This window comes from Sylvia atricapilla, chromosome 9, assembly GCF_009819655.1.
Source record: "Sylvia atricapilla isolate bSylAtr1 chromosome 9, bSylAtr1.pri, whole genome shotgun sequence".
NCBI lineage: Eukaryota > Metazoa > Chordata > Aves > Passeriformes > Sylviidae > Sylvia > Sylvia atricapilla.
The window spans coordinates 29,173,798-29,192,703 of NC_089148.1; the positions used below are offsets into that span (position 1 = coordinate 29,173,798).

General features: G+C 42.2%; 1 protein-coding gene across 1 annotated transcript; it reads right to left on the reverse strand.

The window, feature by feature from the left end:
• Positions 1-6,609: 6,609 nt before the first annotated feature.
• On the reverse strand, positions 6,610-13,511 carry LOC136365253 (doublesex- and mab-3-related transcription factor B1-like). The gene is made up of 4 exons (XM_066325581.1): positions 13,116-13,511; positions 10,758-10,990; positions 10,072-10,216; positions 6,610-7,154 (listed from the first exon to the last, which is right to left on the reverse strand). The coding sequence occupies exons 1-4, from the start codon at positions 13,492-13,494 to the stop codon at positions 7,084-7,086; spliced, it is 828 nt and encodes a 275-aa protein (XP_066181678.1). The 5' UTR covers positions 13,495-13,511; the 3' UTR covers positions 6,610-7,083.
• Between the last annotated feature and the right edge of the window lie 5,395 nt (positions 13,512-18,906).

Here is an 18,906-nt window from a genome sequence, read left to right on the forward strand (position 1 = left end):
TCGAGTCTTAGACTGAAGTTCAACATGAACTCAGCACAAGTCTCATTAGGCTAACGCCCATTATAGCTAAATTTAGGTCCAAGGAATCCAAAGCCTGAATAACTGTGTTGAATTACTTAAAAAATGAGATTCTGGGTTACTCTTAAATGTTTCGTTTTCCTATTTTTATGCTACAGGCTTGTTGAGTTTTATATTCAGACTTCTCAAATTGAAACAACAGTCTGAAAGCAAGAACTTTTAAAATGGGTGTCAAATGTAAAGCTGTATAAAGTATGGTAAGTGTTTTGGGGCTTGATTCATACCGTACAATCCAATCCCGTAAATGCTGTCCAAACCTTGTGTCCTGGGTTGTAGTTTAGGATTATTCTATCACCATCTTCAGTTATGGCCCATCAATGCATGACTCAGAGATAACTCCCTCTGGGAGTTATCTCTCTCTTTAATGGGCCATTAAGGCTCTCTTCCAGACTCATCATCCCATTGTGAGATGCCCCGCCCATGGGAGAGCCAAGCATTCTCACCTGGATATAAGCTGGGATTTGGGACAGTAGAAGCAGCCCTCACCCACTGGATTCCCAGAGGACCGGAGCTACCAACCTTTCTACAAGATTTCTGTTTCAGGGACCACCTCGTCTGGACTGTTTCCATCACCCTGATCAGGTTGTATTCGACTCTGTCACTGGTTTTTCCTTTTTGTATTTATTTCATTTTTTTAAATCTATTTTATTTTCCTTTTCTTCTCATTAAATTTTATTTCTGACTTAGAGCCTCTTACTTGGTTTGTTTTCAAAACCACAACACCTTGGTTTTAACAGTAGTTATCACTCACTGCCATCCTGCTGCCACCACGAGCTTGGCCTGGGCGCACTGGAGCACTGTCACGGGGCTCTGCGCTGCTTAACAAACGCCAAGGCACCACGGGACAACCTTCTCCACGGAACTCTTCCTCTCAGCACCGCCAAGGCTGTAAACGATGGAATATTCCCGGCTGGAAGGGCCCACAAGCCCTGAAGGGAGCGCAGGACAGAGCCCAGCCTGGGGCTGGCAGCTCTACCCACACCTCTGCGCTCGCTGAGGAATTCCGCACCGCGCTGGCAGCAAAACTCCACAGGACTCGGGAGTGAACAGAGAACAAGATTAACATTCCTCATCTAGTACTGGAAAGAAGCAAAACCCCAAACGAAGGTAAAAATGGGTCTAGTCTGTAAAAATCTTTTTTTTTTTTCCTGTATATATGGAGTAATTTCCCTCGCTTGTACTTGTGAATTTATAGCACAGTCTGCAGAGTAGACTGATGTAAGTCAAGTGATTTAAATAACTCTGAAGAGTACAAATTACAAACAAAAGTGCCTTATAAATAACACATTTGAAATAGTACATGTTTGCTGTTTAACCAGAGAGCCGCCTGTACCTGTTTGCCCTGAGGCATGAAAGAACAGTCCATCGCCATGGCCGCGGCCGGCCCGCTCCCTCTTCCCCCCGTAAATCGCCCCCAAAACTCCAAGGAAATGAATCGGGATTCTGGAAGGTGATTGATTTTTTTCTTTTCTTTTTTTTTTTTTTTTCCCTCCCCAGGTTTCACCGTCCGAGTCATTTTGTTGCACTGGCCACCATTAAAAAAACACCGTGAAGGAAACAAAGCGCAGCTGCCGCCTGGGACAGTGAGGAAGGTGACCCAGGCACATCCCTGTAAACCTCCAGCCTTGGAGTGCCTTTGGGCATGGTGTAAATGCCTATTATAAGTGGCTTTTGCAAATTGTGTGCTCTAGGATTAATAACTTTGTGGTAAGGATATAAGTTCTGATTTCTGCGGTTAGTAAAGAAAATTAGGCATAGTGGTAGTAATGATATTAGTATGGTTAAACTGTCTGGGATAACATCCAGTGAACATGTAAAGAAGGACTCTGCTATTGATTACACCAGCTATCGGCATCTCCATCTGAAAAAAGCACGGACCAAGGCCCAATCTGGAGGTGATGGTGAAGACACAGCCCAGAACACGCCCCACGCTCTAAAAAGGGCAGACCCAAGGAGGGGCCATGCAAAACAGTCCCTGGAATATGGAAACTAGTTTATGGAAAAATATAAATATTCAACAGATTGATACAACAGAAAGGGTATTTAAAGAAAGTCTCTGAATGCTGAATGCCAAGTCGTACCGGCCAGCCGTTACTTTGCTTTTTTATCTCCTAATTGTCTTATCTTTTATTAAACCTACTTCTTAAAATTCACAAATAAGTAAATCTTGTTTTTCACAGGGCAGGGTTTGTAACCCCAGGACTGAGGAACGTCGGCAGCAAAGGACATTTCACAACCGAGGCACTCCACGAGGAGGGGGATGTAAAAATCAGCCATCTGCAGGTACACGAGGCTTTTGAATTTCTGGATTTAAGTGTGTATTTGCTGTTGGAAGAGCATGAGAAACGGTCGATTTGCACCTTGATCAAAAGAATACATTTCTTAATGGAAAACAGAACCTTTTTGTAAAAAAAAAAAAATAAACTGGGAAGGTTCTCCCAGGGAACTATGTATATGACTGTTATTTAAACCACATTCTCTGGAAAAATGAAAAATTTTGTAAAAAGAAATGTTTGTATCTGCAGTAGCTTATGTGGCTTGAGCACTTTTGAGTCCCTTGTGCCAATAAGGCTATTAAACCCCTGACAGTAATTATTAAATGAAACCAGAAATGCCTCCACTGAAGGCAGTTGTGTAAATAAATTTTAAAAAACCCTGTGTGAAATCACAGCTAGATCCATAGGGGATCACCTTATGGAATCAGCAGCAAGGTCACCACTAATGCTGCCTGGCTGAGGACAATACCCAAAGAAGCAGTAAGAAGAAATGAGAAAAATGTTACCCACTGTAATTAAAAGTAATGCCAAATAAATCTGCTTTTTGTGGGGGCTCTTTTCAGAATTGTGAAGCTGAGCTTACTTGTGTGCGATAAGATGTACCTGTAAGGATATATGGAAAAGTCAAATGCACAAGGTGAGGTGTGGAGACGTCACTGCCTGGGTGTCTGTGGTGGATCTGAGCTCTCTCAGGGCTGCAGTAAACAGGCACTCAGCCCCTCTCTGATTTTCAGGAACAGTTTCCACAAGATCTCTCTTTACATTTGGATTGCTCCCTCGCATTCTGGCAAGCTAAGCAGAGACTAACTCTGTGACTAATGCTAATGTTTGCAGTAGTAAAATATTGGGCAAAAAATGGGAAAAGCAGACCCACTTGCCTATAAGAATGATTTAATTCAAGTTTTCACTGTTCTAAAGTCGTTAGTTTCACATCGTAAAGAATTTTTTCTGTCATGAAAACTATTTTTTTAAGGGGAAGGAGATTTTTCTCTGCTGCAAGCTGACTTTATGGTAAGCAATTAAATACTTCTTTGGATTGCAGTTCAAAATTAATTACTCATTAATGTGGAAAACCAGCTATAGTCTTGCTATGGATTCAGAGGTTTCCAACTGGGTGCATCTAATTCCAAGAAGACAAAAACAAAAAGAAAACAAACCCTAGAAGGAGTATTATAATTACTGTCATATGAAAACCTGCTTCAGTCCAGATGTAGGAAGCCAATAGCCTGGAGGTGTTAACACTGAGCAGTCTGCTGCAGGGAAATGGACAGATGAATCCTACATATGTTTGCAGAATCGACATATTATACTATCCTTCTAGAATCTCTTGGGTTTGCTTTCATTTTTCCAGAGCTCTACCAAAAAAAAAAAAAAAAAAAAAAAAAAAAAAAAGGAAAAAAGGAAAAAGCAGGTCTTACAATAATCTGAGGGTTTTAAAGTGTCACAGACACCTCTGTATAAATCTGGATCCTAACTTGCACAGCTAACCAGTGCTGTCCACTCTCTACCCTCTCAAGGAATTCCACTGACAGTAATGAAATAGTGGTGGTAGTAAATGTTAAAGAGCTGGCTCCTAATTCCAGGTTTTCTCCTTCAAGGAACAACAGGGACTTTGCAGCAAGGACAGAGAATTGACAGATGTGTCAGGTGTAAGGAATCACACCTTCAGAAGTTCAGCTCAAGGGAGTGAATCCTCTAAAATCTGAAAATAGTGATGATGACAACTGCATATATGCAGATTTCCTACTGCAGCCAGTAGCAGCTTGCATGCATAAAGATTTCAGAAGCAAAGGAATCCTTTCCTTTTCCTTCACAAATTCTATTAATTCAACCAAAGTCTGTGTGGCTTCAGCCTTAATAAAAACCAATAAAATTCTGGGATGATTTAGGCTGGAACAACCTCTGAGTGACTTGGTCTAATCCAAATCATTCCATTTCAATCCAAACTGATTTCATTATCCCTAAGTCATTTATTTAAATAAATGGAGTCAGGAAGAGATCACAGAGTTTAATTATTGGAAACACTGGTTGGCACTAAGTTTGGAATTAAAATTACTCACTTTGAAGTCCTAAAGTGCACAGTATGACACCACCAGTTGTCAAGGAATGTTTTTTTTCCTTGGTTAAAAAGGACAAGCTGACCACAAAGTGGAAGAATGAAACCTTGAATTATCCACATAAGATAGTTCATCCTGTCAGTTCGAGAGTTACCCACTTTCAATTCTCTTACCAAGACATTTACATCTCAAGGCAGGTGCAAGAACTTGGGCCCAAGTTTCCTGAAATGACACCACACAGAGTTTGACTGATGACAGGATTAAGCATATTAAGCAGGACTGGCCCCACTGTTTTCCTGCAGCTGTAGGACACGCAATCTTAAGCTGTGCCAAGGGAAATTTAGACTGAAAGAATGATAAAGTACTGGAGTCCTCTTGCCTGGGGATGTGGTGGAGTCACCATCCCTGGATGTGTTTAGAACAAGCCTGGATGTGGCACTCGGTACCGTGGTTTAGTTGGTGTTAGGGTGTGGGTTTGGACTCCATCTTAAAGGTCTTCTCCAGCCCAGTGATTCTGGGATTCTGTGAAAAACAGGTGACCTTTTGCCACAGTCACCTTCTTGTCCTTCAGATGTATAAAACAGCAAGGTTTGGGTCATGGTCTTACAGCTTGCTTTGCCACACCTGACATGTGCTAAAAACTGAACACTCTACTTTAGACTCCCCTAGTAATCAACTTCTCCATCTTTTCAGTTTAGTTGCCTTTCTTTGGCTCTTGCTTAAACTCACTACTTCCCTCTGGAGATGCCAATTTATCTGCAGCCAGGGAGGCCCCTCGTGGAGAGCCAGACCATCCTTCAGACAGCCAAAGTAAGGGCTTTGGTTCACCTGATGGTAATTCAGAAAGATGGAGAAAAAGGGGGCATGGCAATCTGGAAGCAGTTACTGGTCCAGTAAACCAGAGAGCAAACAGTGTATCTGCAGTGACTGTGCATTACAGTCAGTGAAATGGGCTGCAATCCACCTGGCTCTGAGATTTAAGGAGTAATACAACACTGAGTATGACTTAAGAAAAATAGCTGGGAATGAGCTGGTTTCAAGTATTCATCCTGAATATCACTATTTTCTTAATCATTAGTTATGAAAACCAAACCTCCATCTTCAGAGGGAAGATGCTTTGTGGGCACTGCTGGTATTCCTATTTGTAGATTATTTTGTTTTGAAAAGAAAGAGGTATCCAGAGCTTTCCAAGCAGACTAAAGTTCCGGAACACTCCTGGGAGCAAAGATCCTATTGTAAATCTAAAATATAACAAGTTGTACATCAGAATCTTTGCTATAGATAAATGAGTTTTTCTGGGTTTTTTTTTCTCTTGGCAGTTCTAAATTTGCCATTTCCACTTCTGCCCCAAACCACTGTGCTGCAAAGCATTCCTGCAGATCATGTACTACATTAAACAAAGATAAATATTCAGCTTAGCAGAACTTCTTTACTCTTGCATTGGCAAGGAATTATTTAATATAAGCATCAGAAAAGAAGTCTGTTTATTTTACTGGGCTCATCTCTACAGAAGCAGACAGACATAGGAAAAAGATACTGAGGCCTAATTCTCTCTCCAGACAAGTCTGTTACACAGAGCTGTTTAGGGCAACATGTGACATTTGGCTAGAAAAATTACATGCAGACACACATCAAACTATACCAACAGTTTAATGTATCTTTTTTAATTATACAAAAGTCCCACCCCAATTATTCAAACATTAACAGCTGATCCATTTGATACAAAATTCATCCAGGCAAAACAGTAGAGGAATATACCATTCATTTTTAATTAAAGATTATAATTGACAATCATAGCACGGATGGATTTGACTAATTATTATTATTAGAAGTGGTGTTTTGTCCTGGGCTAATCTCTCCCCACCTTGGCTACGCCACAGTGCACTTCCAGTACACACGTGTCAAGCTGTCTACAGGAGCCCTTTAGAAACAAACAGTACTGCTCAGCTTCAGCTGTCACGAGTTAAACAACACTGAAATCATGTATAAATCATCAAGGACCTTCAACATGTCAGATGTGAAGCCTGTGTGACAGGAGGTGATTCCAAATAACTTTGTGCCGAGTCTGCACAGAAGGTGCCTTACAGGACGCAGAAACCATGCGGAGGCACCAGGCCTTTCCACACATTCCTGCCAAGCCCTTCCAGAGCAGCACCCACCCTTCCCTTCCCCTCTGTCATGTTCTTAGGCAGCCAGGCTGTCTTCACGTCCCCTCTCATGCAGTCTTCAGGCTCCACATCACTTAACTCTTCTGTAACATTCAGAACCAGATTTCCTTTACAGCAAACTGATACAAACAACATCTTTCTGACTACTGTCATGAACATGAAAATGCTGCAGAATGCACATGGCTCAGAGACCACGGTCTGGGAGCCAGGTAAACTCAGCAGAGGAACAAATTTGGAGTCATAATCATTTTCTGCTTCCACTGGAAAACCTTTTAGAAACATGGGCTTTGTAGTGCTTGGGAGGCAGAGCTGTGAGCCTGGCAGCTCGAACATTGATCATGAAGTGAGGCAGGGGACTAATCCCCTTCTAGCTGCTGTGGCTGCTCAGTGATTAAGCATCACTCCACCCTCATTAACTAACCCTCAGAAATGAGAACAGTGCTGCCTGCTCTCAGCTCTTCTCCAGCCCATTCTTTGTGTTTAATACACAGATTGGTCTGTTGTTTATTCTAGGGAAGAAGGAGGCTGGCCACGTTCATGAACCACCCCTGAATCCTCACTGTCAGCTTCAGTAGCTAAAATGAAGAATAGGAAAATGTCAGAGTTAAACACAAAGAAAGAAGCAAAACAACCAAACCCTCTGTTTCAGTTCTTGTGACACCTGGAATCAATCACATTTCCACATTTGAAGCTGCAATGGAATAGAACTATGAGGCAGAGACTTCTGCCCACTTACCCGCAGTGAACCTATTCCATGCCTTTCTAACACTCCTGTGAATTCTCAAAGGCCTTTGACAGACTGATTCATAATCCCTTTTTCAAATCCAACTAGGGATTTTTATTTTATAAAGTATTTACTTGGCAATTTCCACGAAAAACTGACTCATCTCCTCAAAGGCAACCTGGGTTTTGGTTTTCTGTGGCTTGCTCTTTTATAAAGTCAGTCATTTGCAATCAGTCTACCATCAGATGCTGTACTGGTTGTTTCACTGAACATACCTTGTGTTTATTTTGTCAAATCTCTGTAACACAACCAGTCAATACTTCAAGGAATTGTGTAACAACACGTCTACACTTCACACCACCCCTCTGAACTGAACTGGCCTCATTAGCTCAAATATTTCTGGAAGCATCTCCTACCCTAGGAGCATCTTTTACAGGTAAGCCTTGGAGTTTTTCATTTTTTGTTTTTATCTGAGATTTCCTTTGGGGCAGATATCACAGACACTTCTCCTCACCAGCTGTCACCTTGCTAGGGCTTTCTATATCCATCATCCCGCAACAGTTTTGCCAGAAAGCCAATTTCACCTCAGTTCTCAAGATTTCTGGAGAAAGGACGTTCCCAAGTTTAACTTCAGGTTAGAGTCTGTTCCATTTTGAAAAATAAAAAAGACATCATGCAATCCTAACACATCCTTATGCACCATGCATTACAGCTTTTCTCTTGTTTCAAGCATCTTGAATTCCAGAAAGAATGTATTTGTTTCACTCTTCCCTCCACATCTGCATCTTCTGCTGCCAGGCTATTTTGTGTGACCTCATGCAGAATTATCCCCCCTCACTGGGTTTACAATTGCAAATTCCTACATATCCTGGAGCACAAATGCTATGCAGTAGAATTAATTTCTACTTTCTCCATAGCACTAAGGACACTGGACTGTTCTCTGAGCAACACAATCCATGATGCATTGTTTCCTATGGCACTGTGCCTGGGCTGGTGTGTGTTAAGGGCTGAGGTCATTAGATGGCACTTTGCTCCCTGGGGAAGGCTGCTCTGCTTGTGTTTCTTCTCTATCCAGTTGCCTGTTCTCATCAGTTTTTGGCCAGTACAAGTTCACTTTACCAGCGCAGGACTGGATTTCCTCTGTTTCCCTCATGCACTATGGTAACTTCACTCCATGTCCCCCATGTTTGTGTGCTACTCCCAGTTCCTTCCCCTTCCCTCAGAGTCCAACAGAAAAGATACAGCTCCCTACGTGTTCTCTGCCACTGCAACATCCCCCAGATTTTTGTCCCTTCCAAATCACAAAGCCCATTAATCCTCACACACACATCCTGATTTGCAGGCCAGCCCTTGTTTTCCTCTCTTCCCCTCAAACTCAGCCTGTATTACTCCACCTCCAGCACACCAGTATCCCCTACACACTGCCTTTATCAGCATCCTAATGTAACTTTACATTTCTACAGTGTACACCCCTACACTGCCATATTCCCCACATTCCCCTTGTCCACCACTTCTCCTGCTTCCTCTTTTTTGGCTTTCCAGCCAGAGCAGGAGCAGGGATGCCCCCAGTGCTCAGGGGATGTGTCCCCACTGCTGGGCTGAGTGGCAGGCCCCAGGACACACACCCCAGGCAGGGACTGAGTGCACAGTGACAGCCAGCCCAGCATCACAACAAGCAAATGCTTCAGTGGGAAGCATCTGCTTCCCCTGCACATCAATATTGTGTAGGCATGTGATCACAACAGATACGTTTGGCTGAAAATAGCTAATGGGTTGAAGAGTTAGGAGGGGAATGACATTAACAGAAAATGAGGCTGCATGAGCCTTATGTTGTTGAGAAATCAGGCCAAAAAACCACCAATTTGTATTTTGTCTCACATCACCACCACCACCATCTTTTCAGTTCAGATGAGATCATTCTCCTTCTCTTATTCCTCCTCTCTCTCGATTTTTCAGTGGGTGATTATTGTAATCTATTTCATAAACAGCTTATCGATTTTTTGTTCTCATGTTTGAGAAAGAAAGTTATATTTATTTATCTGCATTTTAAAAAAATATTAAAAAATTAAAAATTAAATAAACCTGGCTATCTGCACATCCAGTATTAGTGGTTAATTCTCTGAGCAGCTCTACCCTCTTGTGGTCACAGCTTAGCTGCAGCCAAATGAAAAATATATTGTGAATATAATCACAAATATGTCCACATGTAGGCACAATACATAAAACAGACCTAGAATAGAGGGGCACAAAGACTTAATCTATGACAGAAATTTAAAATCCTGTGGGAATCAATCAGGGATTTTGAAGATTCGATCTTTCTTTTCCAGCAATTAAAATCTAGGATTTTCAGATGAGCAAGAAATTTCATTATTACTCCTTGTAAGTGTTAGTCTGCATGATTTTCTAACGATTTGTCTAAATTGAAATACAGCCAAATAACTTTTAAGATAAGCCCTGCAAACTAGCTATGTGGAGATACATTTTCTTTTTGAGAACACCAACAGATCATTTTGTGGAGTAGCTCTGAGTCCTGGGGCCTTTGAGGCCTGCCTGGGACTGAGGTGCTGTCAGCTGGAAAGCCCAAACTTGCCAGGCTGCCTTCCCTGAGGTCAGCCCTTCCCAGAGCAGAGTCAGGACTTCAGGCCTGGCTTCAATCACAGAGGTCAAAACTAGCTGGGATCAGGGTCTCTTGGGTTGCCATCTCTGTGGTTAAATACTGAAACTAGTTTAACAGTGACTCTCTCAGGGCTTATCTCATACTTCCTTACCATGAACTTCCTTGGTTGTTTCAGCCAGGATGTTCAGTGAAACCGGAGCTGGGATGTAATGAATCCCTGTCAGAAAACTTGGTGGGATGAACTGATGCAGAGGAGTGTAGTATCCTTGAGGGAAATCTCCAGCTCCATCTGGAACCTGTGGAAACACACGAAGCAGATCACCTTCCATCTAAAGACTCTCCCCAGGACACATCTGCATTATCAGACCAGTTCTGGGTTTTTGTCCATACACTGCCATGTCAGTGCACGTATTGGCACGTGGAAAGCCTGTGCACAGGGTAACGTGCTGCAACTGAAGAGCAAGAACTTCTCAGACCATGTCAGAGCAAAACTGGCCTTTAAAGTCCTTGCCACCTGTTCTGGCATCTCATTGCAGTAGTCTGTTTAAACCAGGAGCAGCCATTCTCTTTCTTGGTAACCCTTAAAACGAGACAGAGAATTTCTATACAAGCATAATAAATCTATTGTTTCTTGTCTTGAGGCAGATCACTCTGCTTTCCTACTGAAAGCAGGTAGGATTATTAACATCATTTGCTAATGTCTTCTTCAGTGTAATGTACCAAAATGCTATGAAGTAACAGGTCAGGAGGATGACTCTCCTATAGTTACTTCAGCAGAGAGAAGGCAGCTAAAATAAAACAATATTAGCACAGGTAATTAAAAAACGTGCCACTCACCGATACAGTGGCTGCATTCCCTGGCACATAGCTGCTAGGGATGTGTCGGAATCCTCTCTGAAGTGATATCCCTGGAGGTGATGGTGCTTCCCCACTGCTTGACTCATTGATGGCAAATCCCAGGGAAAATGGGTGGTAAGGATATACCCCAGAACACCCAGGGTACACTTTGGGGATTTCTCTCTCCAGGTATTCTGGGTTGACACTGTATTCTGGAGGAAAAGCAGGGTGAGCTAGGAAAGAATGAGAGAAGAACAAATAAAATTATCCATGTAATTTTATGGAGTTACGTAGAAATAGATGCAGGAACAAATTCCATTCTCACACAGGAGAATCTGGGCCTTTGGTTTCATGTTTAGCTCCCTATGAATTGATTTTGTGATTTTTTTCAGGAACTAAGGAAAGGTGCAGCAGATGACCCTGTAATGCAGTTATTTTGCATTCTTTTCTATCTTGTGTGCTGCAAAGTTTGTCCTTAGGAAAGAGCTGGCTGCAGAATCTTTTTCTTTCAGTACATCAGCAAGAGCAAAACAAACTACCTTAAATTTTGACTCTAGTGGTACTTAAAATTCCACAGAAATAGCAGAGTTCTAACTTTCTAGTGTACTAATAATGCAGTCCTATCTGTCACTTCTTAGGTGAATTTACGTACATTCAGTTTTAGGGTCATACACAAACAACTTCAGAAGCAGAAATCAGTTACTTCACTTTTATCTTGCATCTTGAATCTTATATGGCCTCTCTGAAGTCTCAGGAAAAGAAGTAGAGTGGCTATTTGAATGTAAATAGGGTCCTTCTTGTCTGCCCATCCTCCGACTGGCAGAGAAAGGCAAAGAATTTCCTTTGAAAGGTTTACTTCTGCAGAAATGTAATTTGTGCCTAATCTTTTTTTGAAGTTGGTCAGCAGGTTAGAAATATTAAGGGAAGGACTGACAGATGTCTGTATAGCTACTGTCATCTATAAACATATTTTTATTCCAAAACAAAGCTTAAAAAGGGAAGTTATTGACAGTATTCTCTGGGGACTACAGATGTCCAAAGTAAGTCTTTTCCCTGGGCTTCTCAGGACATTTTGTCTTGCAGGCTACCAACTCTTCCAGAGGCTCAGATTCATTACTGAAGTCAGTAAGAAATTCTGCAACATTCCTATAGTAACAGAATGGAGTTACCATAATAAACTAGACAAGTCACATGAAAGAATGTTCAAGGAAACAATTTAAGATATGACAGACCAAACAACTGCTCCACCTGAGAAGTTTATGCCCTGCTCTGAAATACCAAATACACTTACATCAAGTCATGCCAGCCAGATTTAGGTTTTGCTACAGGTATGAATTAAGGCAAAAAGGTTTTTTTTCTTTTACAGTGCTAGCATAAAATGCTTACATCGGACAGCTGCAGCATGACCTTACCTATTTACACGCCATCACTGAGCATTTTTGTTGCTGGAATTTTGTACCTGTGAGTTTATAAAAACGGTGACAGCATTCAGAGAAACCTGTGGAGCAGACAGAGTCTGGTTGCAGTCCCAGACCGATTCCCCTCCCGGTGAAAAGCCCCTTTGCCTCAGCTTGGAGGCGGCCGCGGCGGCGAGGCCGAGCAGCCGGCGACACGCACGAGTGGCACATTCCACACGGGAAACAGAACCGAGGAATACGCCGGGAAGAGGCTTTGGGGACAGGTCTGATTTGTTAAAAAAATATGGATATTGATCTAATACCGATATCCAACTGTGACGGACAAAGACTCTCTAACAGTTTGAAGTTACAAAGTGTGTGTTTATTACGACGCCGGGCAGCGTGAGGGATCGCTCCCAAATACACACCACAATTTACAGATGACCGCAGGGTCTTTTTATGTACAAGAGTGTTGAATACCCAAAACACAAATGCATATTCATGACTCTGGTCCATCCCATTCCCCGCTTCGTATGGTAATTAGCCAAAAAGCAATTAAGCATGCGTAGTTTGTTCTTTGAAATGGGGCGCTGGTCCTTTTTAGGGGGTGGGGTCTCAAAATGATGAAGTAAGATGCGTCTTCCTCGCTTTGACTTTTTAACCTTTTAGTGTTGGTGACACCAGGATCCTGTTTTCTCAAGACTATCTGATTTATGATCACATTGTGTTCTTGGAGTCTATTGATTAAGTTGACAGGTCTCCTGATTTATCGGTTCCTTAAATCCGGCTTATGTTAAAAAAAGGAAGTTTACCTCAGCAATGTCTAGTTAGTAAAAGGGGAGTCTACGTGCTAAAGTCTTTTATTCTTCAAAATGTGAAGGGAAGTCTACGTCAGCAAGTCCACGTCTAATTCTTTAACTAGAGTCCTTAATTCTTTAAAATTACTATCTCAGGTCCTTACCGTCGTCCCTGAAGGGAGGTGGCGGAGGCGCCCAGCACGCCGTGCCCTTGCCGCCGCCGTCGGGCTGGGCGCCCTTCTTCCCGTCGTGGCCGCCGGGCTCGGGGGCACCGTCCTCCCTGGCGGCGGCGGCACGGGCCTCGCCCGACGGAGCGGGCTCCGCGCCGGGCCTGGCCGGCGGCTCCGGCTCCTGCTGCCTCAGCGCCTTCTGCGCTGCCATGATCTTCTGCCGCTCGCTGATGAGCGAGCACTTCTCGCACAGGCACAGCTTCCAGCGGCAGTGCCCGGCGTGGCCCTTGACGGGCACCACGAAGCCGTGGTTGCGGCAGCGGGAACATTTGGGCGCCCGCAGCGCCTTCGCCGCGGCCTCCGCCGCCTCCATGGCAGCCCGAAGCGGGCCCGGACCCCCCAGCCGGGCCCTTATATAGGGCAGGGCGCTGTGCCACATGTAACAAGCGGCTCGGCGGCAGGAGAGCCCACGGCAGCGGGCGGGGACGGCCCCGGGCCGGCAGGAGCCGCGGGGGGACCGCACCCACGGCTGGTGACACTGTCCCGCATTGGGGGTTCGCATGGGCCCGGCCTGCACGGGCACCAGTGCGCTTCCCTGACTTAGTGCCCTACAAGAGAATTTTCCCTTTCGACGCTTTAACATCTGCGCCCGCTTTCATACCCCTCATGCATTCGCTTTTAATATGCACGGGCCTACAGTCCCGTTTTGTTTCCAATTTGCGGCATGCTTCTCTTGATGAGGAGGAGTGACTGCCTGAGCAGAAAAAGAACACTTTCATCATTCTGGTTTTCAAAAGAAGGTACTGAGACGAAGGTGGAAAGCGTATGTCATTCCGAAGACCTGTCTCCTTTTCTCAGAATTCCTTATTCTCTGGAAACAAAGACAGGCTTACAATTAGAAATACAGGAATGCTCCAGTTCCAGTGTTGCTTTGAAAGCACTTGTTATTTGTTACTGCTGGCAGCTGCAAACCCATGGTTTACACAGTAACCCATTTCAGGAGAAAACTCCTCACTTTGCAAGGTAAGGCACAGCCCTGCCGAATTTTCTCACCTATAACAATAGCTGTTCTAAAACCTTAAGGTGGCAGTAACTTCTATGTTAAAGAGAACACCATAAAAGTTAATCACCAAGTAGTAGTGAAGCTTTCTAAGTCTCAAGACAACCAGGTAACATCTCTCTGCTTGCTCTGAAACAATTCTAACTGCAGTTGAGTTCGTTTCACAGAAGCCCTTCCCTTGGTGCAAATCATCCTGCAGAGCCTGGGGCACCCTTCAGCCCCTTGCAGGGGGAGGCCCCAGCTGAGCAGGCCCGTTAGGGATTTGGCAACATTTGGTTTGGCAACAACTGTTCGCAGTGAGCAGCCAGCCCCTGTGCCCCCCAAAGCTCAGCCAGGATTTCAGGCTTCTCAGCCAGCCCCTGTGCCCCCCAAAGCTCAGCCAAGATTTCAGGCTTCTCAGCCAGCCCCTGTGCCCCCCAAAGCTCAGCCAAGATTTCAGGCTTCTCACTTTGCAAAAGACCCAGTAGGACTTTGCACCCAAGTCTTGCAGGTTTCCCGTAGGATTTTGCCTCTTGGGGAGATGTTTTCTAAGTGCAGTACCAGCATAGGAGCCCAGACTTGCTCTTGAAAGCAATTCAGACCCAAATCCTAAATGCACTCAAGCCCTCAAGCCCTCAGTGCCAATCCCAGGCTGCAGATTTCCCTCTCTCAGTCACAGGCTGAGCCTTTGGCAGCTGCTCTCTGGTGCTTCTAAAGCCTGGTGTGGAGAGGCAGCTTCATGTGCAGGGACATGTGCGTGTTTCCATTTCTGCCCAGTTCAGAAGGGCACTTGCTTGATGTGCCTTCAATAGAAGCTGCTCTTCAATGCAGTCCTGAAGTGCTGCTTCCCTGTGCCAAGGCCTTGATCTTCACACTCATTCTAAATATTGACTCTGTATTCAATATAGATAGATAAAATATTCCTAATTTTGTGCTCCATATTTTTACTGTATGCTTGAGGTGTGCTAATTGAGCTGTAGAATGAACGAGGATGGATGACACATTAAAAAAAAAAAGTAATTATATATTTTCATAGATACCCAATCTCTGTCCATTTGGATAATTGAGCAGAGGGGGAGAAAGGTAGGCTACATATATTTTCTCCAGTAATTTTATATTTTGAGTCACATAATACTATTCTTCAAGACATTTACTCAAATACACAGAAATTTATCTCTTCTCTTTCTAAAAGGGTGTACCAGCCACGGGCTGTACCATTTTCTTCACTAATTAAACCATATCTTTCAAAGTCATGTGGAGTTTTCTTTTGAATAACTTTCACTTAAACATTCAGGATATATTATAGTCTCCATATAGTTTGTTTCAAACATAACTAGACTTGCTATTTGTGGAAAAGAGAACATTTTATTTTGCTTGCGAGGTAAATCCTTATTTCTGCAGGCAGTTCAAAGAATTCTTTTATTCCAAGTCTGTTATGTTTCTGTATATATATTTAAGTTAGCCTAATCACACATTGTAAGAGCATAACAGAGAGAAAACAGAACAATTTCAAAATACATTTTTGGAATGAAGTGTAGACTTGTGTGTGGATGCAACTTCATGTCTATTATAATTTTCTTGTTTGTTCATATTTGAAAGAAAATGAGACCCAAAAAAGACTCTTCAAAACTTAGTTTTCTCTAGCATTTTATGTAAAATATGGTGGGACCAGAACATAAAATGTGTAAAGATTTGTGTATTAAAGTAGCATTTATAAGAATTAATATCTTGCCAAAATGAAAGGAAGGCAACCTGCTGACTTTATGTTATTGAAATAAATAGCAATAATATCTCTTTTTTTCAGATTCTGAATCATATAAAGTGTGTGGGTTTGGTATGCAGTTTGCTTTGTACATGAAACAGTGAGGAAAAACTATTACTTAGCTGAAAGGGAAGAAATCAAAAGACTGCCATAAAAGTGAATAGCAGAAAATTGGGGTTTGGGGTTTTTTCCACCTTCTCAGAATTTCCAGCTAATATTCATACAGTAAATGTTTTTTTGGCAAGAAAATTGTTCTGACATTTCAGAAAGCAATAGCAACTTAATCAAGAGATTTGTTCAATCTGAGATCTCCACTGATAAATATTTCTACACTTGTTTCGAAACCATTACATTTTTTTTAAAAATAAAAATCAAAGAGTATCTTGAGTATCTTTCAACTTTTTAAGACATCACATATGACAGTAAAATCCTCTATTAAAAAAATACCGTTTTTTATCTTTGCAGTTTGGAAGTATGCGGTACGGATTGTCCTAAGTCCTTTTATAAAAATTGATGTAGCAGTAAAATTATCAGGTCTTCTCCATTGTAAGTGTGTAGAATTGTGTTTACAGCTCAGTCAGGGCAGAATCTACATGAGGAGATTTACCTGCAGAGGCAGAACTGCCCAAGAAGAACTCTCACCTTCACCTGTCCCAGAATATCATTTTAAGGAGTCGCACATTTAGCATCCTCATAGTTAGAAGCTCCTTATAAAAAAATATGGAAGGATTTCAGACATCCTCTGGCTGACCTGCAGTACCAAGTCCCCTCTTGCTGCTGAGCTCACATCCATCAGTGCTGCCACAGAGCTGCAGGGCTCAGCTCTCTGCTGACAAGCTCCTGAGGTTGTCTGATCCTGCCCAAAGCAAGCCTTCGTGACAATGAATGAACTTCTTCCAGTCACTTCTGGATGCTGTTTTTTTCCCACTTTTCTAATCAGGGTGAAATTGTACTGTAGTAAACATTTTTTTTTTTTTTAAATGTGAGAAGTGCAGTGTAGAAACAGTGCAATATGATTATACTCTATCTGCCTTAAAATTTGAAATGTCTGAAATGTGTTTGGGTGACACCTTTCTTAAATCTGGTTGCAGTTAAGTTCTTCAAGTTGAAATAAACAGATTTAGCTTTTCAATTCTCTTTCAGCATCAATTCTTTTATTTTAAAATGTTGTCTTTTGTAATGCAAGCAGGAATTCCACCGAGGTGTGTGTTATTGTTGTATTTAAAATGGTTTTAACCAGAGCACAATTAGATGTTGACTTTCATCTGCTGTGTCAAAAAGGTGAAACTCTATGCTGTGATCACAGAAAATTAGATGGAGTTTATACATATTTTAAAGTCTTAAAAATGTATCAAAGTTATATAAGCCCTTCTGGTTTCTTTAACAAACACAACTAAAATAAATATTGAGTACTTAGAATTGAGTATCTTTTTAGTATGTAACAGTTCTTAAATATTAACAGCAGAGACTTTATTATTAACATTGCTGTTTGTTTATTGTAACAAGATCTTTATTTAAGAGAAAAGAAATAGTGATTAAACTGGGAGCTCTGGGATCTGGTTATTTCATGAGTTCCAGAAGGGTGGGGTGCACCTGGAGAGAAATCAACCCCAGCAAAGAAACCAAACGTAGCAGCTCTTATTCTGCTTCAATACACCTCTCACATAAGCCGGAAAGAAAATGCATTAAAGGGAAAAAAGAGTGAGACAGATATAAATACACACACAAGGATGCTTTTCCCAAATAAGTGATAGAGTGTTTAAAGATCCCTATCTAGAAGAAAATAGATCCATTGTAAAAAACTCCTATGGGGGATGTTCAGTCAGTTTGCAATAAATAAGGATCACTGGATCTTCAAAGTCTGATTGTTTGCTTATTTTTCCATGTCTAAGAAAATAATTATCCCTTCAGAAGAAATCTTTTGTTTCTTTAGCAGGTCAGCTTTGTAGGCATTAATAGAAAAAAAAGAGTAACTGAAAACCCAAAGAATAGTCCACTCTGGTAGTGCTGTGGCAGCTGCAGGGGTGCCTGAGTTACAGCACCATTTTACTTTAGTAAGCTCCCAAATTTAGTGAGTTTTATGCTGGATACCACTCAGCTTGTCAATCAGTCTTCTGCCTAGAGAAATAAACACATTTCTAATCCAGAGTCCTCATTCTCCTTCCCCTCAGCTATAGTTCTTGTCATATTACCTTAGACACAAAGAACAGAAAATCACATTTGAATCCTCCCAAAGAGCAAAAAAAGGATTTCATGCAGAAACAGTCATGCTCTCCACAGTAAGTAGGTGGCCCGTTTAGAGTCATCTTTGCTTAGCACCTCTTTTGTGCTGAAATTGTCATATTACCTTGTCAGCAAGCCTAAAGCAATGCTAATAGATGGATAAGGCAGGAGACAGCTGAAAGACCACTACAAACATCAAGTGTACTTGCTGTGGGCAGGATTCCGTTTGTGATTGTCAACACTGGTACATATCCCAAATTTTCTAAATGCATTTCTCCACCTCACATCTGAATTAGATTTCAGAATCTCTGAAATAACTTAAACAATGCAAAATAAATAAAACCATCTGTTTGCCATCATTTCTTCCTCTTCAGCCTGGACTCTTCACAAATAGTTCAGTGAAGCCAATAAAATGAAATTACCAAATAGTAGTTACTTACCAGCATAGAAGAGAGACTATCATCAAAATGTTTGGCTTGGAGACCGAACAGACAAGAGTAGTGATGATTAATCTCTGGCATGCCTGCTAAAATTGATTTCTGGTATTCACACCAACAGAACATCATCTGGTCTTTGGGGATGATTCTGGGAATTGATAGACTCCCAGTGAGATCATAAAGCTTCTTGCTGGCTCCTTAAACCTGTATGTCAGAGAGAAACTGGTTTGTAGGGGGGAAGAGAATGCAAGCACCAAGAGTGATGAATTTGCTTTAGCTCATTCCAGCCAGGTGTACTGAAGGATGCTGTTTAAGAAGCATTCC